General features: G+C 26.9%; 9 protein-coding genes and 1 non-coding gene across 19 annotated transcripts; 5 read left to right on the top strand and 5 right to left on the bottom strand.

Moving 5' to 3' along the window:
* The first annotated feature begins 842 nt into the window (after window positions 1-842).
* On the top strand, window positions 843-914 carry Trnaq-cug. The gene has a single exon. It is a non-coding gene; the product is annotated as a tRNA-Gln (tRNA).
* Window positions 915-1,179: 265 nt separating this feature from the next.
* Window positions 1,180-5,162, top strand: LOC106790460 (nuclear receptor coactivator 5). Of its 3 annotated transcripts, XM_014755359.1 has the most exons (8): window positions 1,180-1,345; window positions 1,481-1,761; window positions 1,863-2,366; window positions 2,478-2,775; window positions 2,846-2,926; window positions 2,998-3,197; window positions 3,275-3,700; window positions 4,497-5,162. In XM_014755359.1, exons 2-8 carry the CDS (start codon window positions 1,527-1,529, stop codon window positions 4,727-4,729), a joined length of 1,977 nt encoding a protein of 658 aa, XP_014610845.1. In that variant the 5' UTR covers window positions 1,180-1,345; window positions 1,481-1,526; the 3' UTR covers window positions 4,730-5,162. The 3 variants fall into 3 exon arrangements, with proteins under 3 accessions (XP_014610845.1, XP_014610843.1, XP_014610844.1); XM_014755357.1 differs by having other exon boundaries at window positions 1,863-2,775; window positions 4,497-5,158; XM_014755358.1 differs by having other exon boundaries at window positions 1,863-2,775; window positions 4,500-5,139.
* Window positions 5,163-5,870: 708 nt separating this feature from the next.
* Window positions 5,871-9,515, bottom strand: LOC106790461 (SET and MYND domain-containing protein 4-like). 5 transcript variants are annotated; one of them, XM_014755364.1, is made up of 6 exons: window positions 8,559-8,815; window positions 7,826-8,489; window positions 7,482-7,768; window positions 7,117-7,400; window positions 6,576-7,053; window positions 5,871-6,283 (listed from the first exon to the last, which is right to left on the bottom strand). In XM_014755364.1, the coding sequence occupies exons 1-6, from the start codon at window positions 8,743-8,745 to the stop codon at window positions 6,276-6,278; spliced, it is 1,908 nt and encodes a 635-aa protein (XP_014610850.1). In that variant the 5' UTR covers window positions 8,746-8,815; the 3' UTR covers window positions 5,871-6,275. The 5 variants fall into 5 exon arrangements, with proteins under 5 accessions (XP_014610850.1, XP_014610847.1, XP_014610848.1 ...); XM_014755361.1 differs by lacking the exon at window positions 5,871-6,283 and adding an exon at window positions 9,474-9,515 and having other exon boundaries at window positions 6,327-7,053; window positions 8,559-8,759; XM_014755362.1 differs by lacking the exon at window positions 5,871-6,283 and adding an exon at window positions 9,086-9,234 and having other exon boundaries at window positions 6,327-7,053; window positions 8,559-8,759.
* Window positions 9,516-9,748: 233 nt separating this feature from the next.
* On the bottom strand, window positions 9,749-11,005 carry LOC106790463 (prefoldin subunit 4). The gene is made up of 4 exons (XM_014755367.1): window positions 10,778-11,005; window positions 10,604-10,708; window positions 10,350-10,466; window positions 9,749-10,060 (listed from the first exon to the last, which is right to left on the bottom strand). The coding sequence occupies exons 1-4, from the start codon at window positions 10,814-10,816 to the stop codon at window positions 9,908-9,910; spliced, it is 414 nt and encodes a 137-aa protein (XP_014610853.1). The 5' UTR covers window positions 10,817-11,005; the 3' UTR covers window positions 9,749-9,907.
* Window positions 11,006-11,122: 117 nt separating this feature from the next.
* LOC106790462 (leukotriene A-4 hydrolase) lies at window positions 11,123-14,059 on the bottom strand. Its single transcript, XM_014755366.1, has 10 exons — window positions 13,831-14,059; window positions 13,528-13,640; window positions 13,282-13,436; window positions 13,112-13,223; window positions 12,956-13,024; window positions 12,609-12,882; window positions 12,222-12,517; window positions 11,863-12,117; window positions 11,494-11,789; window positions 11,123-11,416 (listed from the first exon to the last, which is right to left on the bottom strand). Exons 1-10 carry the CDS (start codon window positions 13,871-13,873, stop codon window positions 11,185-11,187), a joined length of 1,845 nt encoding a protein of 614 aa, XP_014610852.1. The 5' UTR covers window positions 13,874-14,059; the 3' UTR covers window positions 11,123-11,184.
* Window positions 14,060-14,564: 505 nt separating this feature from the next.
* On the top strand, window positions 14,565-18,555 carry LOC106790454 (cell cycle control protein 50A). Of its 3 annotated transcripts, none has more exons than XM_014755348.1 (5): window positions 14,565-14,839; window positions 14,960-15,784; window positions 15,856-16,021; window positions 16,215-16,271; window positions 18,271-18,555. In XM_014755348.1, exons 1-4 carry the CDS (start codon window positions 14,788-14,790, stop codon window positions 16,225-16,227), a joined length of 1,056 nt encoding a protein of 351 aa, XP_014610834.1. In that variant the 5' UTR covers window positions 14,565-14,787; the 3' UTR covers window positions 16,228-16,271; window positions 18,271-18,555. The 3 variants fall into 3 exon arrangements, with proteins under 3 accessions (XP_014610834.1, XP_014610833.1, XP_014610832.1); XM_014755347.1 differs by lacking the exon at window positions 18,271-18,555 and adding an exon at window positions 16,891-17,392; XM_014755346.1 differs by lacking the exons at window positions 16,215-16,271; window positions 18,271-18,555 and adding an exon at window positions 16,891-17,392.
* On the top strand, window positions 18,271-18,624 carry LOC106790444 (39S ribosomal protein L42, mitochondrial). Its single transcript, XM_014755332.1, has one exon. It carries the CDS (start codon window positions 18,271-18,273, stop codon window positions 18,622-18,624), a length of 354 nt encoding a protein of 117 aa, XP_014610818.1.
* Window positions 18,625-18,704: 80 nt separating this feature from the next.
* On the bottom strand, window positions 18,705-22,395 carry LOC106790450 (ankyrin-3-like). Of its 2 annotated transcripts, none has more exons than XM_014755339.1 (7): window positions 22,133-22,395; window positions 21,886-22,047; window positions 21,575-21,804; window positions 20,181-21,471; window positions 19,966-20,067; window positions 19,847-19,899; window positions 18,705-19,435 (listed from the first exon to the last, which is right to left on the bottom strand). In XM_014755339.1, exons 1-7 carry the CDS (start codon window positions 22,210-22,212, stop codon window positions 18,915-18,917), a joined length of 2,439 nt encoding a protein of 812 aa, XP_014610825.1. In that variant the 5' UTR covers window positions 22,213-22,395; the 3' UTR covers window positions 18,705-18,914. The 2 variants fall into 2 exon arrangements, with proteins under 2 accessions (XP_014610825.1, XP_014610824.1); XM_014755338.1 differs by having other exon boundaries at window positions 18,705-19,738; window positions 22,133-22,394.
* Window positions 22,396-22,457: 62 nt separating this feature from the next.
* LOC106790451 (sec1 family domain-containing protein 2-like) lies at window positions 22,458-25,691 on the top strand. Its single transcript, XM_014755340.1, has 10 exons — window positions 22,458-22,920; window positions 22,994-23,236; window positions 23,322-23,600; window positions 23,681-23,866; window positions 23,931-24,188; window positions 24,274-24,402; window positions 24,482-24,710; window positions 24,795-24,903; window positions 24,980-25,123; window positions 25,188-25,691. Exons 1-10 carry the CDS (start codon window positions 22,723-22,725, stop codon window positions 25,405-25,407), a joined length of 1,995 nt encoding a protein of 664 aa, XP_014610826.1. The 5' UTR covers window positions 22,458-22,722; the 3' UTR covers window positions 25,408-25,691.
* LOC106790455 (DNA repair protein XRCC2) lies at window positions 25,322-26,775 on the bottom strand. The gene has a single exon (XM_014755349.1). It carries the CDS (start codon window positions 26,227-26,229, stop codon window positions 25,408-25,410), a length of 822 nt encoding a protein of 273 aa, XP_014610835.1. The 5' UTR covers window positions 26,230-26,775; the 3' UTR covers window positions 25,322-25,407.
* Window positions 26,776-26,908: the final 133 nt, after the last annotated feature.

The following is a 26,908-nucleotide window of genomic DNA, read 5'->3' as shown; positions in this document are numbered from 1 at the left end:
TCAGACACATAGAACACATATAGTATATTATGTTCGAAAAGTTATAGTAGAATAACGTTTTTTAAAAATTGACTCTATATATAAGATAGTGAAAACTTATGACTGTAATAAAAATGATGTTATATTGACTTATGAACATAACTATCAAGTTGCTGAGAAAGTCTCAAATAGAGACGAAACGTTCAACGGATAAATATAGCGTTCATCTTAATTAAACCCGTCCAAAAAACAACCTCCCTAAGAGTAAACTTAGTAATAATATTAATAAATTTTGGATAAGAAAAAAATCTTGATTATATTAACAATATTTACATTTGTATGCTATTATTGTTAACTTGTTAATATACGTATTGTACTATATGTATCCCTTATGTGATATTACGAAATACTATGCATTATTCTTACAAAACATAAATAATACTTTACAATTACCTATTACAACAAATTTTTTATTTAATTTTATTTCAATTGTAATAATTATTGCTTTAGTACATATGTAATAACAATACATAATTATTTTGTATAAAATAAAACATATTCATTTATTTTACGTATTAATATAAACTTCCAAGGGCTCCAATTTTAAAAACACCGATTTTATTAAAACTACATAGTCGTAGGGGTCCATTAGAGAGTGAAGTGAAAATTTTGGTGGTTCAATTCAATGATTGAGTATTAGGTATTACTGTTTGCACAGTTATGATCTTAATGAACTCGTACAGTTATGTGGAGTTTTAAAAAAATCATTATGTTGAAGATCTGATGGGATCCTTATAGTATCTATATAAAAAAAAAATTAAGTGTAAAGTATAAGTATGTTATAAAACCTCAAAATTTATCAAGGTCCCATGGTGTAATGGTTAGCACTCTGGACTCTGAATCCAGCGATCCGAGTTCAAATCTCGGTGGGACCTGAGTATTATAATTTTTATTCATTTTCTTATTTTTTATATTCAGAAAAAAATAATTTTTTTACATATTATATAAAATAAAAATATATTTGTAATTTTATAATGATTAATTAAATTTTTATAAAAACAAAAATAAAAAAATGGGAAAAAATTTTATCGGTAAACATTGTATACTTTTTAGTTATATATAAGATTCAGCGCCATCAGCTGACCGTGTCGTTTTTATGAATTAAAATTATTATGTATATAACATAAAAGTGTGTTGGAGTACAGCTTCCATTTGTTTAGTGGCGGTTAAATTAGTGAGAACATAAGATTTAAATGGGTGTGTACTATTGTCAAAATCGAACAATTAATACGAATTGCATACATTTTTGTTTAAATCATATTTTGATTATATTCATATTTGAAATAATTAACTGAATTGTAAAAACGTAAGTATTTTCTTATTAAGATATAACCTCATAGTCACAAATTGTTAGCAACATTATTATAACAAATTTATCCATTACACAAAATTGGACATCGAAATGAGATTGTGAATCATAATATATACTTAATTGTTACAGTGAATGTGTGTGTGTGTGTGTATACAAGGAACAGAATAAATTCAAAATGAGTGCGCGTCTTTTAAAAGATCCTGCTACTGTTAGTAGTCGGATATTTGTTGGACATCTACAAACAGATGATATGACAAAACACGAATTAGAAGAACACTTTTCAAAATATGGAACTATTGTGGGATCACTCATTAATCGAGGATTTGGTTTTGTTCAATTTGAGGAAGAACAGTCTGCTCAGAAAGCTATTCAAAATGAAAATGGAGCAATGTTTAAAGGCAGAAGAATAGGTAAAGAAGACATTTGTTCATCTATTATTCTTCTACATTTTAACACGTTGTCTAAATCTTGTTTTGTAACTTATTTTAAATCATCAAATTCATCTTTATAGATGTGAGACCTGCCAAAAAAGATTCGCAATCTGGTAACAATAATACAGGAGGAGGAGGAGGAGGAAATAATAGCGGAGGAATAAATAATCCTGGAAGTATAGGTGCTTCTAGTATAGGTACTGTTGGTAGTGGACCAGGAAAACCACTGGGTAGTTCTAACAATCAATTCGGTAGCACAAATAATCATTTTAACAATGCAAATGACTCCTTCGGTAGTGGAAATCCGAGCTTTAGTAGTGGAAATCAAGGATTTAATAATTCAAATCCGAATCTTCCAAACGATAATCAATTTATTGGTAATTTAAAAGGTAACAATTCTGTAACAAGTCCATTCATTGATGGAAATCAGAGCAGAGATAGTACAAATGATCAATTTGGCAATTTGAATCAACTTCGAGGGAATAATAATGATCAATTTAATAATAGTCAAAATAGAAACAGCAATCAGTTTGGTCCTGGTAATCAAAACAGAAGCGGAACTGAACCGTTTGGTAGCGGTCCAGGTAATCAGAATAGAGGCAGTACTAATCTGTTTGGTCTTAATACAAATCAAAATAGGCCAGGCAGCAACCAAAATCGGAATCAAAATATATCTGGTGGTAATCAAAATTCAGGCAGTGGAGGTGGAGGAGGGACTACTCCTGGTGGTGGTGGTGGTAGATTGCGAGGAACTAGAGGAGGAAAAAATAGAAACAAAAATAGAGATAATTCATCTGGGAATAATTTTAGAGATCGTAGTCCAATTAATAGAAGTAATCGTATAGATGATAAAACTGGTCGTGATTGGGATCATAAACCAAACGACAGATTACGTAGCAATGCTTTTGGAGGAAGAGACTCTTTTAATGATAGTAACTCTCGTTATGATGATTTCAAAAATTCTGGCCCTCGGGATATGAATATTAACTTTGGGTAAAAATCTTTTGTAAAAATATCAATGCTAAAAGTAAAGTAGCATTTTACATAAATATGTATTTTTTAGAAACAGTTCAAATTCAGATTATCCAACAATTGCAGCTGAAAAAAATGACTGTGAAATTATAGTAGTTAATAAAGCATTAACGTAAGTTGTTCATGTTTATTACTGATAAATGCTTTTTACATGTTTTATAAACAGATTAAATATATTTATAGAGAATATGCAGAAGCTATCGAAATGCGTTTAAAAAAAGTAGGTTTAACTGTAGATCTATTATTTCCAAATGAAGATGTTCTTTTGAGTCGTGTTCTTGGAAATATAGCAAGTCGTGGTTGTTTGTATGCTGTAGTGGTAACACCTATTAATCAAGAACATCATTCTCTCACGCTTAACATCTTACATGGTTTACCTCAAGGTAACTAATTTTGGTTGTTTAATTCTTTAAACTCTATACGTATATACAATATTTAAATAATTTGAATTGGTTTATAGAACACAGGAATATGCCTGTTGAAGATGCTATTAATTTAATATCAAGGGATTTTGCTAATTACAAAGCAGGAGGTCGTTCAGTTCCTCTTAATACACCTCTTACAATGGAACGTCATCCTGACGCCATCCAAGTTCTTTTAAATATGTTGGCAGATAATCGTCAATTGACTGTATTACAATATGACAGAGTCATAAAATACCTAGAAGTTAAAAGAGAAGAACAAGTACAAGTAGAATTGGGCGATGCAAAAGATTTACCAGCTACAACAACATTGACAGTTAACGATCCAAAGCAAGCTGAGCTACAATCGAGAATACTTAATATTTTGAATAGTAATAAAAGCAACTCGTCAGCTCCAGTACCAAGTCCAGTTCCAGCGCCGACGCCAGCACCAGCTCCTGTCCCTCCGGCTAATTGGGGAACAGGTAAAAGTTATAGAATTACACTGATAAACTTGCAATTCTATATATATTATTACACTATATATATTATTTGATACTCCAATAATTTTTGTAATATAAATTTTATTGGTGTGATAGTATCAATAAATCAGGATAGTTCAACATTATTTTATATGTTAAATCAAATATCTAATAGATATCCCATCATTAATTTTTGCTAGCAGCAAATATTAAAATTATGTTATTTATTTATTATAATTTTCTTCATTTTAATATTAACTTATTTGACGAACAGCTTTCTGTCAGATTTATATCGACACATTTAATACAGTACACTGAAGCATAGGCTTATTTTTAGTGCTAGTATTTTACAGTAAGACTGTTATATTAAGTTTTCTCTAATGATTATATAAAGGAGTCTATTTCCTTTATTGTACTGCGGTACAAATCATGTATATTGCACATTAGATTTATGAAATTTTTCATATACTATGGAAGATAATTCCTACGTAGCATGCGTCGAAACTTATCTTCTCTTTATTCTGAAACTGCGTATACGGATTTTTGCTATGCATTTTCCGTTCTTTTTTTATTCGTGAATAAAACTTCTTTTGAGGAAGTTATTTACGTGCGCGTTCTTACGTACAATTACGATTGTTCTTAATCAGAACGAACGAACTTCGTACGCTTTGAAATAAATTTAGTGTAAAGTGGTGTTTTGTGAAATTGCGGCACAGTGTGATCAAAGCGAACGAACTTCAAATCATACTTTGTCTGGGCTTGTACCCACCAACTTCATGAACACATCATATTATGCCAGCAGCATCAACAAATGCCACATCAGCATCAACGACTTCAACAACTACTACGGGAGTTTCACCATCGCCACTATTAAATGATCCAACGGTTCAAAAGGCTCTTGACAGTTTGTTACAAGGCAATTTGCTCAAGAGCATTGGTGATCAACAACCACCATCACCAGCAGTAGCAGTAGCAGCAGCAGCAGCACCAACACCTCTTTTTGCAGCTTTTCCTAATATTGGACGTTTCTAATTAGCATTACAGTAATTCATGATTTAATCACTCGAATGACTTCGTTCTTAATCACTCATTTTTTGCTACATTATTCAATGATAAATATTGCACACTTTATAAAAATCGTAGAAAATTACTATACATAGCATTTTCTTATACTCAATACTGCATACTGTATACCTATATTTGAATTCTTTATAAAATGCTTTCTTCTTTAAATTCAATGGTATTAAAACCAGAATGCTTTGCATATTATAATATTTTTATTTTTATTTTTTCATTTTTTTTGTATAAGTAATAGAATATTTAAAGTGTGTGCGTTTATCTAAATTACTCATGATCATGATACTTTCAATCATATGTATGAAATTTCTGTATACTATTCATCAATTTTATTTTAAATAGTGTGCAGGAATTGAATATTTTATTGAATCTTTTTATTATACTCAAAGTTACATTTAATAGCAATTCATTATAATAGCACATTTTTTTATCTGTAAATGTCTCATTCTCTGATATAAATGATCAGAGATGATAGTATATATACACATATATACATACATATATATATATATATACACTATCACATATATATATATATATATAATATCACATATATATATATATATATATATGTGTGTACTGCTACTATATGATTTCGTTATAAATTTAATATAGAAAATATTATGATATAATATCCATAGCTCTTTAATTTAGCATGGACGTAATTTTAATTTTGTTTAATTACACATTATATCTGGCATGCAATATAATAACATTATACAAAATAATCGGCCTTTTATTGTTTTCTAGGAGTAGCAGTAATAATAAAATTTATTTGTTTTAATTCAAACAAAAAATGTAAAAATATTCTTTATCAACGAGAAAACAATTAAATTAAAACAAAAAATGTAATGTGTAGAATACTACATTTGCAATTAAAAGTAATTTTTATAAGTATATACATCCATATATTCTTCGTTAATCTATTGATTTGTATAATTTATAAAACTTTACATTATCATAATGAAATATTAAATATGAACTATTAAATATGAATTTCTAAACTCTTAGTAAACAAATATTTACATCTCATAAAAATAGTTTTATCTTATTTTTAAATATGAGAATATAATAATGCATTTTTTCCCTAATTTCTTCTTTTCTTTTCATATATTAATAATATAGATTTATTTCTTATATTAATAGGAATTAATAAATATACTTACCGAACAGGTAAAGTATTGTTATAAACTATATAGTTACATGTACACATTAGTTTATAATTCTCTCGTGTTGACGCTGATTAATAAGTAAATTAATAAATAAATGTGTATATATACATATCAGATGCATACATACATATATATACATACACATAAATATATATATATATATAATGTGTGTGTGTATATGTATACACATTTCTTCAAGTTGATGTAAAAAATAATGTGCATGTATTTAGTGTCCTCTAGCAAGATATGCATATAACTTAAATAAAAAATTTTTAGAAATATTTCATGTCTTTTTATTAAATATATTGCTTAATAAATAAACCCATGTATTATGGATCTAAAAAACAAAATATATGATAAATAATACAAGTGCATATTTTATAACATCAAATAGCATTAATAATTTCCATATGTTTATAACTAAAGCAGTAGCAAAATAATTTAAGAAATAAATATTTGTTAATGCAAGAGAGAGAAAGCAACTTTATTAAAACCAGTATATAAGAAGCTGCGTAAGTAATAAAAGAAAAATAAAGCAGTTTTTACAAAGCATATAAATAAGCCATTAAATATAAATAAGCCAAGCAATGATTATTTTCCTTAAAGCAATTTAAATCACTTAAATTTACCTAAATAGTAGCTTCTGAGATATTGTTCTGCATGAATTATTTCTTCGCATGGTTGAGATACTTCACTATATAAAATATTAAGAACATTTTTTACTGCATCGATATCATACATGTTCTGAAGAAGTCTTTGTTTAAAGGGTTTTAATTTTTCCACGAGTTGCTTATTTTTTGTAATTGAACCCACGTGATTGCTAAGTATTTCATTATAAGTGGGCCAATTGAATACACATGCAGAACATTGACAATCAAAAAAATAATCCTGCATTATTTTTTCTTTCCTTTCTGCACGTGACATATATGCATATGCAGGACCATAACTCGTGAAAACTTGATCTCCTGGTAAAATTGGCTGTAACGCACGAGTAATCATAGTCAGCCCTTCAAAATGTCTTAATGTATTTGGACTACATGAATGATTGTACAAACTATGTGTCACGTATAAACCTGATCCAGATTTAATTCCTGGCTCTTGTTGTACCTAATAAAAGTAAAAGAAAAGAATGAAAAATTCATAAACATATTAAATATTTATAAAACTTACTGAAAAACAATTTGAAGACATAATAACGCAAGCTCGAAACATAATACTACCACAAAATTTTAAATCAAATAATTCACTAATATCTTCCAAATTATCAATTTCATATTTTTTGCCAAAGAAATTAGTCCGTATAGCTAGAAGAATAGAAGTAAGAGCTGAAATACATGCAAATGCACTGATACCAATCAATGGTCTCGTTGTCATATTCGTTGCAAGACTTAGAGCAGATCGAGCACTGAAACTAGACAATACACCTTCATCTGTAAAACCTGCTGTTCTGCTATCTAAAGGTAAATAATCATATTTAATTATGTTATGCTAAATGTGTAACATATCAAATATAAAAAAATGATTAAACTACATACCAGAATTGGATTCAGCAATTTTCATATCCTCTTGTAATTCCTTTATCTTAGAGCCATTTTCTGTTACTACGATTAGCAGTCTAACAATTTTAATAATCATTTTTATCTTATCTTTATCAACATTCAATAAACTTTGTAATAGTGCCAAAATTGGACATTCTGTCATATGAGCCATGTCCCAAGCTGTCTTCTTACATTCTTCTGAACAATATTGTGCTATTGGACAATTTGGACATGGTATTAAATTATAACATCTTGAGAGACATTGATGACAATGTGTATAAAACCTACAATATTAAAACAATGTAAAAATTAATTTGACTATTATAATCGCTCATCATTACCTTTCTTCGTAGATGACGTGTGCATATGGTTTTTCAATTGTAATTATATCACCTGGACCAAACTTTTTGGTAGCTCTAAAGTGACGTCCAAATTCTTCAGAAAATACAATTTCGATACCATCGCTAGCAGCAGGACATTCCTTATTTTGACTATGAGTGAGTAATAAAGGACCTTCTTTCTCTAAATATCTTGGCTTTTTTGTTATACATTTAATCGGTAAATGGCTAACATTAAAAAATCGTTTTTCATGATTTTGATTATCAAGCAATAAATCTTTTCCATTTTTTTGATCGTTAACATGCATAATATCTTCAGTCTTTGTTTTTGTAATGTCTTTTTTTGCATTTTGATTCAAACAAATTTGATTTATAATTTCTTCAACATTACTATCTTTATCCACAGTTATTTGTAAAGTTTTCTTAAGTTCATCGATTGCCCTAGCTCCTCTTTCCTTAAGTTTTTTTCTTTTATTTTCTGGATACTCACATAATAAAGCGGCATCGATATCTATCAAACATTCTTTATACATTTCTTTTCTAAACAAAGCTGCAGATCTATTTGCATATGCATATGCCATTAATTCTTTATCATTAGCATATGCAAGACTTTTAGTATAACTTTCTATAGCTTCAATATCATCACCCATAACGAAATGTTGATTTCCTTAATTAACAAAAATATATTTGCTCACATGCACATACAGATAAATTAAATGTAAAAGATTTTGTTTACCTTCTTCTCTATATTTAACTGAATCCTCTTTATTTTTTCTGTCAACATTTAACGGCGGTAATTGAGACTTCACCATATTTTGCAAAATATGTCCAACAAGTGCTTCACATTCCTTTTGTAAACCATATCCCACATGCGATACATTTTTTTGTTTAAGATTTAATATTAACTCTTTTGCTAGATCCATATTACAATTCTAAACTGTTATAAAAATAACAACTTACTTAGAGATAAAATTATATATATATATAACAAAAAGCTGTAAATAGTATTAAATTTATAATAAGTAAACAATATATATATGTATATAAAATCATTTGAAGAATAAATTAATACAATTAAATATTTACAGTCGTTAGATTACTGTTCAGTATCTTTTTTTATTATCATTTTTCTATTAAAAAAAACTTACTTGTAATAAATATATATTGTATTAGAAGTTCTGTACTCAAAGAATTACAGCCTATTGCATTGGCCAAAGTAGTGCATGCACTAAGATTAAGACTATAAGGTGAGACTAAAATTACCTCTAGGCAAATGAGAGGGAACTAAAGACTGTGTAACTACACAATCAAAGCAAGTACATTCTTAGAGTAATTTAATCTATTAGAAAATTATTACGTGAATGCTATACTATATATATTTTGTATGTATAATAAAAGACGCGATATTTTTTATTATAAGTACCACAGTGTATGACCTACAGATAATAAAAAATATTTATAATATTTTGCATATTTAAATATTAAAAATAGGAACAAAATTATTTCTAAGTATTTAAGCCATTTAAAGTTAGATCGAGATAAAATGAGATTGAAAATTTTTGTTAATTTATTAAAAAAAAAAAATAAACAAATCTCAAATATTGATATTATATATATTGCAAAATAAATGTAATGTACTAAGCAAAAATACCTTGGCTATAATCCAAATTTACAGCAAGTATTTAAAACATCATCATTCTTTGTTTTTTATATTCACGTGTATTACTTATAAAGATTTTATATGTACTTAATAATGTCCGATTAATGCTTAAATAAAAAAAAAGATTATCTAATAGTGAAAATAATTATTTTTTAATTTATCTTACATATTTCCATTGGGGTTAAATTTCTTAAACCAAGATGAGAAACTAATATAATTATAGCATAAAAAATATCTAAAATATATATAAAAAGAAAAAATGCATATTCATAATATACTCATGTATTATTTTGTTCATATATTGAATAACAATAATTTAGGAAATTAGCAGCCAATTGTTTTAGCCAGAATAAAATGAATTTTATATGTCAAATGATTGTTGATACAAACTTGAGATCTATATATTAAATATAATAGTAAGTAATTTAGTCGTCCTCCCTTTCTAAATTTATATGATTCCCAAACTTTGCGTATAACTGAGTCTTTAATTCGTTCATCAATGATTTCAATTCTTCGCATTTACTTTCCAAATTTGTTATCTCTGCTTTCTTTTTTTCTTTAGCATTTTCTAAACAACTCTGCAATTATAAACAAAATTAATATATAATAATAAAATATACAGAGTATCCTATAATTCGTGATAAAGCGAGCGAGAAATGATTCTACATGAAAATATAAATGTACTTGACAAATTTTTGAACTTATTTTTCTCTAAAACAAAGCTTTATATGAAAAAAATTGATTGTAAATTTTCAACTTAATCTTTCATGTAGAATCATTTGATGCTCGCCTGTACCACCAATTACATGACACCTGGTATATATACATATTAAAATTATAGTATCGTTTTCAGCGATGGTCAACAACCTGTGTTTTTTCAGTATCTTGATGAACAAAAACTTCTCCGATATAATATGGTATCTTAACGTCGTCATCTGCGAGAGTTAATTCATCACAAGCATCTTCTAAATTTTTCAATTCATTCTATAAATATAAAAAAAAAAAGATAAAACAATTTTTTAAATTCAATCAATTTAAAATCAAACTATACAACGTATAACCAAATAAGGCTACGAATTAGCAAAACTAAAATCTAAAAATAGATTATATTTTCTAATCACTTGTTTAAGTTTAAGTTCTTCTCTATAATCTTCCAATTTAGCATTATGTCTAGCAAATCTATTGATCTTTTGTTGATCATCGTAAGTAATATGAACATCAGAATCCTGAAAACGTAAAAGGCAGAAATTAACCTCTCTAATACCATAAGAAGATACCTTTAACAATTTACTTACTGGTTGAAATCCACCTTGTTCATTTTTTCCTCCAGCCATTGTTATTTATTTATTTATTTATATATTGATAAGTTTTTGTTAACTTATAAATTACGTATTTATTGTAGAAAAATTAATTTTGACAAATCGGAAACCGAATATTTTTCCTCTTCATGCATTCATGAAATTTTGTAATTCGGGCGCATGCGCTATAAAACGTTACGCTAATACGCGTGCGCGTTTGTACCATTCATTTTTACAATAATAATTAATAAATATACGATAATAAACAATGATATGTATATATGTTGAATGAATTAATGATCATATCTGAAATTTCTAATATAAAAGATATATATATATATATCTAGTATGAAAAGAAAATTATTTATTACAAAAATACAATATTGATAAAATGACACAATTTTTCATTCGCTAAGATGAAGATCTTTAGCTAACATATGAGCAGTAATATAGCTCATTTTATTTTTATTTTTTAAATATGCATCAATTGCAGTCTGACGCATTTCCTCCCAGTTGTAAAGATCACGGAATATTGGACGAACAAATTTCAATCGTCCCATTTCAGTTGCAAATTTTAAAGCGTCTGGTACTTTTGATGCCCAGCGACTTTTTATGCATAAACGCAACCAAAAAACTCTGAAAACATATATTATGTAGAAATATATCTAGAAAAATCCTGATTTAAAACAAAATTTAATATGTACTTAATTTACCTTATTTCAGAATTCTTAATAGAATCAAGATCATATACACTTTGCATAGCTTCAAGTTTTTTCACTGACAAAACAGTGGATGATGCATGTAAATCAGCTATAAATGTTTTCTTTTGCATTGGAGTAAAATCTTGTAAGTCTTTTATGTTAAAAGGTGTTGTACTATTTTCATCCCATGTAATCCATTTTTGTGCTAATTCAGTGCAGGCAGCAGCTAAACTTTTATCATAATTTGGTATGATCGGTGGCATACCTGGTGTATTAAGCCACGCATTCCAATCCACTGAATTTAACAACTTAAATAAAAATGTCATATGCCTTTAGTATTTTATTTTCATTTTTAATACAATGTGCAATAATATTTATTACCTCAGTTTTATCTGAAAAATATTGGTATAGATACTCCTTCCAGTCATTAGTAACTAAACTTTTATATTGAAAAGCAACTAAATATGATTTTAGAAAAGGTTCAAATACATCTGGACCACCCAATAGTTGCTCTAAATAATATAAAAATGTATGACCTTTTTCATAAGGTATGATAGAAAATGTATCATCAGGATTAATTCCTTCTAAGCTGGGAACTAACTTTGTTAACTGATTCGTTTTTCCAAATGTTTCAATCTGTATACAAAGAAATTGTATTTAATAAATAATACTCATCTTATATATATATTTAATACATTTCTGGAACAAACGTATATAAAGTAACATTTGATTTTACTAACAGATTCTTCCAAAGATTGAAGTTCAATTAATGCGCTAAATTCTCGGTATTTTTCACCAAACATCCTTCCATTTATCTTTCTCTCAACGAACATAGTGAAGCCTTCATTCAACCAAAAATGTTCAAAGTTTGCATTTGTTACTAAATTACCAGTCCAGCTATGTGAAATTTCATGAGCTACTACATTAGCTAGAGAACGGTCTCCAGCAAGAAGGGTTGGTGTTACAAATGTTAAACATGGATTTTCCATTCCACCTAATGGAAAGCTTGGTGGGAGCACTAACAAGTCATACACGCCTATCAAAAATAATATTATATAAAAATAATAAATAACTTAAAAAAGAAATAAAATATATATTTATGTATTTTTTAGAAAATAATATCATACCCCACACATAACGACCACATATATCTTCAGCAGTTTTTAGCATAGTCTCAGTCTCAGCGAACTCATACGCACTTTGCTCTATATATTCTTGCTCAGCCCAGACAGTAGTTCTAGGGCCGATCTTTTTAGATGCCAATACACCTACTGCAATAGCTATTAAGTATGATGGTATTGGAATAGATTGACAAAATGTATACACTTTTGTTTTTTCTGTCTCTTCTTGTCCGCCTGATAAAGCAGACATTAAAACCGTCATCTCCTTTGGTGCTGTTATCTGAACAGACAATTTACTGTATTCTTTAAAAAAAATAGATTTTTATATTAGAAAAAATTAAATATCTATTTACCTGAGCGGAATAGGTGAATTTGACAGATGGTGTATCTTGACAAGGAACTATAGATCTAGCGTGTAAAGCCTTTAAAACACGATTAAATATACATATACATGTATAATAAAAATAATTTTTTTTTTTTATAATAATTAAGACGAATAAAATATTTACCTCGCATTGAGAAAATAAGTAAGGATGTTTTCCTCCAGCTGTTTGTTCTGGTGTCAACCATTGTAAAGCAGTTGCATTTGGTGCCGTTTCATAATTAATTTCAATTGTATATCTAAAGATGAAATTTTCAATTTATTAACAATACTATAAATAAATAATATAATTATTACCTTTTATCATCATCATCAAGTGAACATACATGTTTTGGTAAACAAATAACAAATCTAGAACCATATTCAATTTTGCTATCTATTTTATAACTCAGATTAACTTTATTATCAACATTTTTAACTGATAATATATTAAGATCACGATTATCCAAAATCTATAAATATAGAATAATATTAAAATTAAATTAACATGACATAAAAAAAGATGGATGAATAATAGCAAAACATAATAATTAGAAATCTTACCAACTCATTTGTATCGCCAGTTTTAAGTACGTTTAGAATTGCTTTACCTGACAAAACTTTTTTTTCAAAATCAACATTCAACTCTAAATCAATATGAGTTATAACGGAAAAATCTGTAAATATTTAATTACGATAATAAATAATACAAATACTATAAATACATTATAATATATAATCAATAATACATATAATATACATTAGTATTTTACATTTTATACGAATTTTATAATGATAAATATGTATATGAAGCATATTTATTATAATGTGCTATATAATTATTAATTAAATATGAATATAAATTACCTGGTCTAGCATATGAATTTGGATCATTTTTACTTAAGGCCATTGTATATATTTAGGTATTTTCAATTATGAACAAATATTGTAACAGTTTTTTAATAAATCACAATGACAATGTTACAAGTAAAGGATTCTTTTTAACTGACATGCGCACAATGTAACAAATAAATCTGAAAAATTGTAATTATAATCACAAAGCAAGTTATATCAAAGAATACAGAAGTACACAGAAGCTCACAAGTCCCCTTTTTTATCTACCCTGTTTCATTTTAGTTACTACCGGGACCACCAGTAGGCGATTATTCAAAGTGTAATAATTATTTTCAACTAATTAACGATAAATAAAAAATATTTGATAAAATAAAGTTGAGGAACCGGACAAACAAAAACTCAGTAATTGATTGATAACAAAAAACAATAGAAAACTTCATTGCTTTGCTTAGAAATAGGAAAAAACGTTTTTGTATTTTCAATTATTAATAACTAATTAAATAATAAATTAATAAAATGTGCAATTATAGATTTTACATATGCAATTAATGTACAATTAATGTGCAATTTATTCATTTTTTCTGCTGTTCAGGTTCTATGCCAACTTTTTTGCGGTTCATCAATTAATAAGCAAATTTATAGAAAGCATTAATACTTACTAGTAGATGGCGCATCTCTTTCTTTCGGAATATCTCCTTTTATATATATAGTTAACCCCATAAATTTATCACGATTATTACCAATCAGTAATAAAAAAAACTCCCTATAGAAGAAATTCATTATTACTCGTTCACTATCTGAAAGGCTTTATCAATTCTAAGAATTCTAAACTTCAGAGTTGTTTATTTTACTAATGAATATAATCCAATTTTCAGGATTATCAAACTAATATTATTTATAATTGTTTAAAGAAAGAGGAGGAAGATATCGAGATATAAAATTTTATCGTTTTACATTTATTGAAGAATTATGACACCAATGAGTGACAGTAGTTCACTACCTAAAACAAAAAAGCCATCAGGTAAGAATAGTAATTTGACATTAATGTTTATGATCTTTTTATATTATTGTAAAAATATGTCATGAAAAATATTTTATTTCATTATATTGTCTTTTGATATATGTCTATTATTTTTAACAGATAGTGCATTTAAACAACAACGTTTACCTGCTTGGCAACCTATTCTTACCGCTGGGACCGTTTTACCAACATTTTTTGTAATAGGAGTTGCATTTATTCCGGTTGGAATTGGATTGTTATACTTTTCTGATAAAGTTAAAGAACAAACGATAGATTATACCTATTGTAATTCTAACAGTACTGGTGGTAAAAGATGTATAGATGTAATCGCACAAAATCCAGCGAAGCCTTGTTACTGTGAAATAGATTTTGTATTACCGACAGACTTCGATGGAGAAGTTTATATGTATTATGGCTTAACAAATTTCTATCAAAATCATCGTCGATATGTCAAGTCTAGAGATGATAATCAATTATTAGGAATATTATCCGATGAAGTATCTGGTGATTGTAAACCATTTGCATATGAAGTTAACGAAGATAATATTACCAAACCAATAGTTCCATGTGGAGCTATAGCAAACTCTCTCTTTAGCGATGAATTAACATTATATTCTACTAGAAATGGACAAGATGTACCATTATTGAAAACTGGTATAGCATGGCCTTCTGATAAAAATATCAAATTTAGAAATCCGGATGGTGATTTAGAAAAAATATTTTCTCCTGAAAGATTTGCTAAACCAAAAAATTGGGCTAAACATATCTACGAGTTAGATCCAAATAATGCAAGTAATAATGGATTTCAAAATGAAGATCTTATTGTATGGATGAGAACTGCTGCTTTGCCAACATTTAGAAAATTATATCGAAGAGTCGATCACTCTGTAAAAGGTTTTACCGAAGGCTTACTTGCAGGAAATTATAAGCTTAAAGTTAAATATTGTATGTACATTTTTCTTATAAAGGAGAACATATTTTTATATAATATATATTTATATATGTGTTATTTATAGCATATTCAGTGTCTACTTTCGATGGTACCAAAAGAATGATCCTAAGCACAACGTCGCTTTTGGGTGGAAAAAATCCGTTCCTTGGTATTGCATACATAGTTGTTGGATGCATTTGTTTAGTACTTGGCATAGCATTATCGATCATACATATAAAATATTCCAAGAGGTAAGAATTGTTATAATACAAATCAATTAGAAATCAGCGTTCATTTGTTATAAAATGAAAACATTTAAAATTCATTTTATCAATATAAAAATAATAGTAGTATTCTATTATTTATTGAACAGTCAATATTTTTAGAAAATAAAAAAAATGTACAATTGTGATTGACAATGAATCATTATATAATGTTATACAGCAAACTAATGTAAAGATGACAACAAGAAAATATGTTTAAGGCACCATAATTGTTCTTGTAAGTGTTTGTAAAGTTGTGGTTTGTTTGTCCTGTGCTATTTGTATTATTTGTTCAGTCGGAGTGTGCATTTTATGTTTTTTATATTTTTTTTTGTATACAAATATATTATTGGATGTATTTTATTGTCTTTATAATGCAGAATGTCTTGTGAAATTATTTTCTGTTATATTTTACTGTTTTAGGAGCATGCAAATTATTACATAACAAAAAAATGCATGTAATGGTTGAATATTATTTAATATTTTAGCTTGTTATTATGCAAGTATATATTTCATTTCATTTTACATTTAAATGTAGTTGAAACATAATTTATGTCATGCATTATAATATGTTGGTAAAAAATCTTTATTATTGAAAATTTGAGACAACAGTTAAGTTTTTCTTTTTGTTTAATTTTTTATTTAATTTTTTATTTATTAATAAGTATGTATAAAATATTTTAAGGATATTTTTATTATATTATTTTAAGTATATTGTTTTATAAACTGTTATGAAAATGATTTTTTATTGTTTTTTATGCATCGTGTATGCATTTGTTTAAATGATATTTTAGACCAATGTTTTTAGTATAAGTGTATAAATAATATAATATTTGTCGTACAATTCTTTTTTTTAGCACAACTGAGATGATTGATGTGAATCCAACTACCGAATATCAATAAGAGTTAACTAGATTTGAACAATATTTATTGAATTTTGTTGGACTAACTACCTCTATAGTAACATACAGACATACAATTTTATCATATCTGGTCTTATGCAGTAAAAATAAGTATTAAAATTTTAAAATAATATTAATTATTAAAAAAATATTGATTTTTATAAAAGGTACAATATTACACAAGTTGCTTTACATTAGTAACAACGAAAAGCTATAATTAACGACAAGAGATTTTTGTGTATATCAAATATAACAAAAAATAGTTATTTTGTATTATATATGTTATGAATTTTAGAGATTTATATAGAGTGTTTTATACCAAATACTATATCAGAATGAATTTCTTAGTGTTATTATTTATTTGATGTAATATTTTATTTTTAAGTTCTTCATATTTAAGTAATACATACTTGTATCATTTTTGTCAGTATTGCAAGTAAATAATACTAAGATATAAATATTTGAACGATGTTCTACATATAACTCTGAGTAAAAAATAATATAAAATATAAGTAACAGATTTTATTCAAAGAACATAAATTTTAGAAGTAAATTTTTGTCCTTTTGATTTAAGATCTTATTCTAATTCATAATAGTCTTAAAAAATTAATCAAATTAACAATGATGCAATTTTTCGATATCTACACATAATTTCCAAAATTAATCAGTAGCATAAATCCTTATTACATATAAGCATTTTCTCTCAACTTGTACAATTTCAAATATTAAGAAAAATAGTATGTGCCTTATCTCTGAAAGAAATATTGGATTTAGCATCTTATTTATGTTTTTGAATTTAAACAAAGATGCAATTACTACTATTCTAAATAAACGAATCTGGTAATTATTAAAAGTATGTTTTTACAATTATTATAATAAATTCACAGTTTCTGCTTAAATATACTAATGTAGATATAAAAAATACAAGCATTAATAAATTTTTTAAATGTAAATATTATTATTTCCTTGTATATAAATCCTAAATGTTCCTTAGTAATTGTATATATTTATAAGGTAATTGAAAATAATAGGAACACAAGTCAAATATTGGCGCCATTTGTCATAGTGTTAGGTTATGTTCTTAATTCTGACGAGTAAATCAACTGTTCCAAATATAACAAATCTTCTGACTTGTAACGTGAAAAATTTAATTAACTAACAGAAGAAAATAAAAGTAAGCATTTCAGTGTAAGTTCGTCAAAGGTATGTAAAAAAAGGCAAAAGTTTTTCAACATAATTTTAAATTAAATATATGTAGTCATTTAAATTAGAAATTATGATTATAAAATTATTAAATTCATTTTTAATATCAATCATATTATTTTTATTTAACAGATGAATACAATTGCACGAATTGGTATTTGTACATTGCGTAGACAATCTCCAAGCTATAGCACATTACCTCCAGAAGTTGTTATATTCACTGATAAAAATATGATTATTTGTTGGCATCCAAATCAAGGTTTTCCTTATGAATACTCAAAGCCTATTATAGAAGAAGTACAAGCTACACCAAATACGGTATTAAAAATTGGTGAAAAAGATATTTCAGCAATCTTTAAACAAAAGAAACAGTATGATGTCATTACAGAATTAGCCAAATTAACCTTCACTACTAAGCATAAATGGTATCCTCGAAGCAGAGATAAAAAGGCAAAAAAAACTGAACCCGATAGACCGTACTTGTAAAATTTTCAATTTTTAAAATATCATGTCATGTATGTATTATTGAATTTACATTTATTACAAGAAAATAAAAGTATATACTATTGCCTTTAAATGTATTTTTTTTTATTTTGAATATTGCACATTATCTTTTATAATAACATTAATATGTTCAAACTCTCTGAAAACTATCAGTCATTTGTACACAGTCTTATAAGTGGATAAATTATTTACAGTTATTATAACTTCTCGATACACTTCTAATAAATAATTTTGTCTAAGTATTTACATATTTTGTTCTCCTATTTTGTCGTTTACAAATTTTCAGGAAAGAGTTGCCTTTCACCTTCGTGCAATAAAATTTGTAATGCTTTATATAACAAATATCTTCCAAATCTACATTTATCTCTTTGACTCCACGTAGATATAATACCATAATATTCACCACTTTTACAATTAGTTAAATGTTCAATGCCTAACGTGTCTATCATTATTGCTTCTCGCGTATATGCTTCTACTGGAATAGTATTTTGAAATACATGCAAACATATAACACCATAGCCATCGTTCCATATATCTAATATATGTTTAATTTTTGTATTTAATAAATATTGTTCTTTTGAAACCCACATGTTAAAAGCGTCATAAAGATGAGCATAAGGTCTAGATCGTTTACCTTTTCCAACATAAAATATAGAAGAAAGAAAAGTCATCCAAACCTCTGATTGAGTAAGTTGCAACGCACGATGTGGTAAGTCTTGAGTTACGCGTGGATCCAATAAAAGATAATTAAAAGATGTTTTAGCTGTTCCTTCACGCCATCTACGAGATGGATCTGGTGAAACGAATTCTTTAAATACATCGTTTTCAATTGTCCCATATAAATTCAAATCATTTATCCATTCTCCAAATGTTAACCACGGTTTCATTTGATTTGACTGATCAGATATATTTCTTAAAGAAGACAAATTTGTACTTAATTGTTTATTTTGTATGTTAACAAGACGTTTTAAATATAAATGTCTTGTCGTACTAGTAATTGGTCCAGGCTTATCACCTAACTTAGTCAACTTTTGTCTAAGAGTATAATTATCAATCATAAGTAATTCGGATGGAAAATTAGATTGTCCAGAGGAATCTTTAAAAAAATAAAAAAAACAAAGATATTAAATAATAACTTTCTTAAAAACGCATCTTATCTTATTATCATATTAATTACTTATAACTTTAAATATTAATAACATACTTGTTTTATTCTGGCTGAAACTAGACTCGTTTTTCTCGCTATCTTCTTGAATGCTGAAATTTCAATCGTAAGAATTGTAATCAAAATGTAAAGTATAAAAAGTTATTATGTTTTCTTACCTAGCAGGAGTAATACATTTTCGTCGTTCTACTAAAATTACTCCTTCTTCTCGATCTTCATATTTATATTCTTCCTGCACACTTACGTATGAAATAGAAGATCTAAAATGTAATTATATAGTTGTATATATATTATGTATTTAACTATTATTTCCTGTTGATATAATTTATATAAAAATTTTTCTATAAACTTTTACATTATACAAAATACTGACCTTGATACTGAAACATTTCGTTCTGATGCATTAGATGCGTCTACTTGATTATTTTGTAAATCACTTATTTCTGTATTATTTAATAAATTTTCTTCGTCAACATTTACTGTTATTTTCATATATTTGTCAATTTTAGGAACACAATGAGATGTCATTGTTTTTTTTAATTTCGTTAATTTAACTAATGATTGTTCTTCGCTACATATCTCATAGAGATCATTATTATGCTCATGTTTATTATTATTGTTAATATTATTTATGTTTTCTAAATTTGTTAAAGATATTGCTGGATCATCAGATTCAGTTAAATTAGGAGAAGTGTCGTCATAAGATAAAATAATATTTTCGTCATATTTGCTTTCATGTAATTTCACAGCTAGTCGTTTATCAACATACGTTTCATTATTTCTTGATTCAGGATAACATGAATCATCTGGCGATAATGATAATGTTGAAGTATTGCTTGAAAATCGATTATATGTTTCATTTGAATCTTCCAATGCAAAATTGTTTTTTATATTTCTATTTCCTATATATTTTTTTATATCCTTATAAGAAATTTGTTCACGCCTTTGCTTTCTCCTTGGCGTAGATTGAATCATTTCTTTTTTTTGCTGATTATATTCGTTAGGAGCTGGTGATTTATAATATTTACTTGAACATGGGGTAACGATAGATTTAGCGTGTTTGTTTTTAAGATTATTCAACGGAGAACAGCTTTTAACATTCGATGTTTTTATTATATTTTGTTTCTTTTTCGTATTTATCGGAGTATAAAAATTCGGCGAAGTAGTTATGATTGAATTGTCTAGAATATTTTTTTGTTTAAATTTTGATGAGAAATATTTTTTCTTTGGTTTTATAGAATTAAGATTAGAGCTAGTCTTTTGACTTGAAGATAATAATGGTAAAATACAACTTTTTTTAGGAATGTTTCGTTTTTCATGTTTCACATGAGCAAAGGTTGCTTCGCTAACAGTTGAATCGCTTGTAAGTGTCGAAGAGAGAGAATTAATAATTTCGCTAATCAGAAATTTTTCCTTTTTAACATTTTCATTAATGTTGAGTTTTTCAAATTTAATTTTTAAATCACTTTCCTTTAAATCTTGTTTAGATGCCAAAGACGATATGGTCGAAATCATATAGGAGTCACATATACCACTAGATGTTTCTTCGTTACAGTATCTTAAAATCATTTTACTTGAGTTATTATTATAATTCTTATTTGGCGATACATTTTTTGGTATAATGTATTCAGCTATAGTGTTACCGTTATTTAAGACAATTTTATCTAAAATAAAATAAACATAAAGTTAATAATAAAATTTTGAAACTCCTTGAATAAACAAAAATTGTGAACAACCCATTATATGTAACAATATATTCCAACTTACCCAATGACATTTTATATTTTGGTTTGTCATCTTCGCCTACACTATAGCCGCAATAGTTTCCAAGAAGCGTAATAATTTTATAATACTTTCCATCAAATGCATAATGAAATGGACTTCGACCTTCATCGTCTAATAGCAAAGGATCACCTCCATTTGCTAAAAGTAACTCTAAAATGCGAATTCTACCCCAAGCAGCAGCAACATGGACAGGTGTTAATCCATCGACAGATCTATAAAAATATAATAATAAATATGAGAATTCCAAATTTAATTTTATTTAAACTAAGTTATACTCATTGATTGATGCTTACTTAACATTAGGATTTCCACCATGTCGTAAAAATAATTTCGTTACTTCTTCTGCAAAAATTTCGGAATCATTACCGATTACTAAATGAAAAGGAGTAATGCCATGTGTCGGAATTAAAACATTAGGATCTGCCTCTTTATTTAAAATAAGAGTTGTCACTTGTCTGTTATAAATCAAATATATAAATGTTAAATTAAAAAAAAAAATTGTCCTTTATACATCACATATTTATTTTCACAATACTTCACTTTATATTTGTATCCTCTAGACCATCGCAAAGCGAAGAAGCCAAAAAAAGTTCTCCTTTATTTTTTGGTGTTGTTAACATTTTTATTTGATAAATATTATATTCCTTAAAGAGAGATGATATTTAGAACTATATAAATAATAATAACTTTTAAAATTCAACAGTAGTCAAACAAAGTACGTGATTGGCGCTTAAATTAAAAACAACTTATTTCAAGTATTGTAGGTACTACCCACGGAGTTTGTACTACCAATGGCTCAGCAGGGCTGTTAACAGTGCTTCTAGTGTTTATTATTTCAATTAATTACCTGTCAAAAATTACCGACAGTGAATAAGAAGTGTTTAAAAGACAAGAAAATTAAAGGAAAATATTGTGATAATTATTTTCTCTTGCTAATTGATAATAAAAAATAATAAACATATTATAATCAATAATCTAATGATCTAAATTTGGTTACTCCTTTAATAACCATATATATAGAAATATATAGTAAAATAAAAGTCATTTTGTACTGTCTAAAATATTTGACAGATTTTAAAAAATACAGAATAAACAGTGATATAAAAATATTTAAATAAAGGAATAAAAAAATGGATTTCATTGATGAAGTAGACAAGTTTACGCATAAATGTTGGAAAAGTATTTTAATGGAAGTAAATGAAGCTATTGTTTTTATAGATTCAACAGCGGCAGAATGTCTTCATTGGCATACGGGTGATCAAGGATACATTGTATTAAAAGCTGCAGGAGCATTTTCTGTATATGAATTAGCTGCCTATGATTTACACGTATGTATATCTCCATATAAAACAATGAAAATAAGATTGACATAAATATACGTGGTGCAATCTTTTTCTATAGAATATTAAAGATAAGAATGACAGAAAGGCTGTGATTATTTCTACCTCTGTTTATGCTAACTTTTATGAGTATTCAATTAAAATGATAATGGAACATAATACGTTCAAAAGTTACACAATTATTACTACTGTACACTATGCGACAATGTGTTACGATAATAGTCTATCGGATAAAGAAATAAAGAATTATACAAAACTGAAAGAGAATTTACAAAATATTATAAGTTTTAAAGATCCATCGCAGGTAATTTATTTGTTATTGAATATATAAATGATTTCCTAATTATACAAAAATATATTTATTACATTAATTACGTATTATTTTATAGAATATTCCTATAGATATTATTTACGTTCCCATTTTTATAAGTATTCTAAGCAAGGATTTATTTACCACTCCACCATTTGCAAATTTAATGCCACCAATTAATATACCTGAACCTAATAAAATTAAAGAAACAGAATTATATATAAATCACTTTGTAAGTTCTTTGGAAAGCTTGTTCGATTACATGAATATCACAGAAGACATATATTCGATTGGTAAATGCAGTGATTATATAGCAGACACATTAAAAAATTTACCTGCAGCAATTAAACGTAGATCTGTAAGTATATATAATTTATCGAATAAAAAAAATTATAATTTTATGTTAATACATAAGAGATTTACTAAATTTTATATTAGAAATTAAATGGAACATCTGGATCCAGAATGTCTTTAATTTTAATTGATAGAACATTAGATTTATGCGCTGCTACTAGTCACGATACAAATTCAGTTTTGTCAAGAATGTTATGTATCTTACCACATTTGCCTAATCACACCAATGATATTGCAGTAAATATGAATCCGATCGTTTGTGAACCCATGGTAAATATACCAATATTTTTTTATTGTTTTATTATATCACATATTAATGACATTAATTTTTAAGACAGATGCACCATTTATTGAAATACCAGGATGCTTAGCAACTACTGATAGAAACTTGATGGATATCTTAATCTCAAAAAAACAGCAAGCTGTTCTTTTAACTGCAAATCATTTACTTCAAACTATTTTAACCACAAAAGAAAGTCCAAAATCTAAGATAACTACAAGAGTTTCCGTTCATAGTTTAGAAAAGCAAATGTATAAATTTCAAAATAAGAATGAGATATATTCAACATTACAATCAAACAAACAATTACAAGTGATGTAAATTATAATATTAATAACCCTCGATATATGCTTATGATTTAAATAAATAATTTGTTATTATAATTATAAACTTTTAGATAATTTGGGCAATTGTGCAATCACTGAAATCGGATAAAAATATGCAGATAGAGTTGCTTCTTAGTATCGAAAAATTGGTAACACAAAATGTAGCGGTCAGTCGAGATTCTTCAAGTGTATTAACACAAGTAATTATTGAGTTATTATTGATTAAATTTACAAAAGTATTAGAACCTATATAAAAAAATAAAATAAAATTTATTTCAGCTAAGCAATATCATAAAAACACGAAACGACAGAAAATTAGATACTGAAAATCTTCTTGCCCTGTTAATATATGTTTATGCCCTTGCTGGTACGCAAATACATTTTTCACCTGCTCAAGAACAGCTTTTGGAAGAATCTCTTTCTACGGCTTTGTATGAGGACATACAAGTTTTTAATGAAAGTACAAATATTACAAATAGAATTTATGAACAAATTTTATTGTTATTAGGTTTGTATCAATAACACATTTTCATTAAAATAATAATAATATACTCAGGTTTTACAATAGCTTGAAAAATATCGTTTAATTCAGGAGTTACAGATGATGAATCTGCACGAGAGATTTCAATAAAGACGGCGAAACATTTTATGACGATATTACATGATATAGCAAAAAAACGAGAAGGACTGCGCAATTATGTGTAATTTCAATAAAACATCATATCGTAATTCTGACAAAACATCCTACTTAAAAAATTAAATTTTGTTGTATTTCAGATCTCTAGTATCCGATCCTCATCCTAGTGAAATGGTTCAGTATGTTGGTATATTAGAACAATTAGTTAAGGATATAATAAATCCAAAAAGACCTAAAATTCATGATCTACATGATAAATCATTACAGTCCAGTATCAGTTTCAAGTAAGTATACATAATATATTGCAACTATAGCCACCAAATAATATCTAAATTATTATGTTTATAGTTTTTTCTCAAAAAGTACAACAGAGCATCATCCTGCGGATAACCAATGGATATTAATATATATTGTTGGAGGTATTACACCAGAAGAAAGTAAAAAAATTCAAGAGGTAATATCTACGTATAAAACAAGTTGTTCCATAATGCTCGCAGGATCTCGACTATTAAATCCATTGGACATAGTAAATGAAGTACTTTTAAAATTTATGAATACAAATATTTAATTAATCTCTTTCTGTTATCCACTTGATAACACCTGAATTAATCATATAGTTAAGAATCGTTCTTTTTCTTCTTGATTCTGCTAAGCATAAATGTTTTTCTGAATCAGTACTTTTAAATAAATGAATTACATAATTTAATTCTTTAGAAAAATTGGTAAAAAGAATTTTTTTAGTTTTAACATCATTAATGGTTAACGAACTTGGCCTTGTATAAAGTGTTATAACATTGTACTGAGATGTGGTCGTTTGAATAAGTTTGATTAAATTAAACACATAGGAATCTATGGATTTGATATCATTACTTTCTCGATTTTGCCAATAATATGCCGATATACTGTCGATTGCCAAAATAACAATTTTTTCGTTGCAAAAAAATATACTCTCTAAAGTATGTAACGTTAATAAAAATTGATCTTTCTCATAACAATTAATAATAATTAAATTATCGAGCACGCTATTAATAATTTTGTTTATCGTTTCATTATTAACTTTCTTTATATTAATAGATTTATATAAATCGATCACAATCGTTGACATTATTTTAATCAATTTAGATATTTGAAAATGACAATCTGTATTTATTAATACCGCAGAAGCTGCAAGTCCTTTAATATGGATATCGTCATATTTATCAGGAAGTATGCACTTAGCTAGAATATTCGCTAACAAAAGTGATTTTCCACTGGATACATTTCCAGTTATTTCTATAATGTCCGTATTTGTTAATCCATTAAAAAAGAGAATATTATCGAGCTCTGAAACGCATAGATTTTTTCTCAAGCGTGTTATTAATTGCAATCCAGTTTCTAGATTTGATTGCATTTTAATTATACATCAATTATATTGTTTATCCTCTTATCGATATTTTATATTCGAATTCTTTTTTATTGTCATTATTGTTTCTATTTTTCCTTTGTTTATTTTTTGTTTAAATCACGATAAATACATGAGGCATTTATATGAAAATACAATCAACAAAATTCATTCGGAATTTCCAGAGAATTAAAATGTTTTCACCAATTAACGAACGTGTCCTATAACACGCCATCCATGATTGGTGGTTATCAGTGGTTATTATTTACCAAATTATCAAATAGCTGATCGCGCCAACTAGTGGTTTCGATCTATGATACGAAATCTTGTCCTCGATACGATAAACATTGTATACTACCCTAACTTCGAATATACTCGTAGACTATAGATACATACTACTATAGGCCAGGCACGATGAATTAAGCTGTACGCAACCAACTTGGCCGCCATTTTTACATCTTTCAAGAACCGATGTTCTAATACCTTAATTCATTAAATTCATTTGCATGACTTTAACGATTTGCATACGAGTTAGAGTAAAAGAAATACAAATTTTAAGAGAAAAATATTTTCTCAACAGGTTAATATATTCTAACAATTGTATAAATAAAAAAAATTTAAACAATGTTAGATCGGTGGTAAAATCTCCCTTTCGGCTTCAAGCATCGAAAGCGTTTATTGCGCGTGT

This window comes from Polistes canadensis, unplaced genomic scaffold (assembly GCF_001313835.1).
Source record: "Polistes canadensis isolate GaletaPanama2010 unplaced genomic scaffold, ASM131383v1 scaffold_240, whole genome shotgun sequence".
Lineage (NCBI taxonomy): Eukaryota > Metazoa > Arthropoda > Insecta > Hymenoptera > Vespidae > Polistes > Polistes canadensis.
This window is presented reverse-complemented; position numbering and strand designations above follow the sequence as displayed.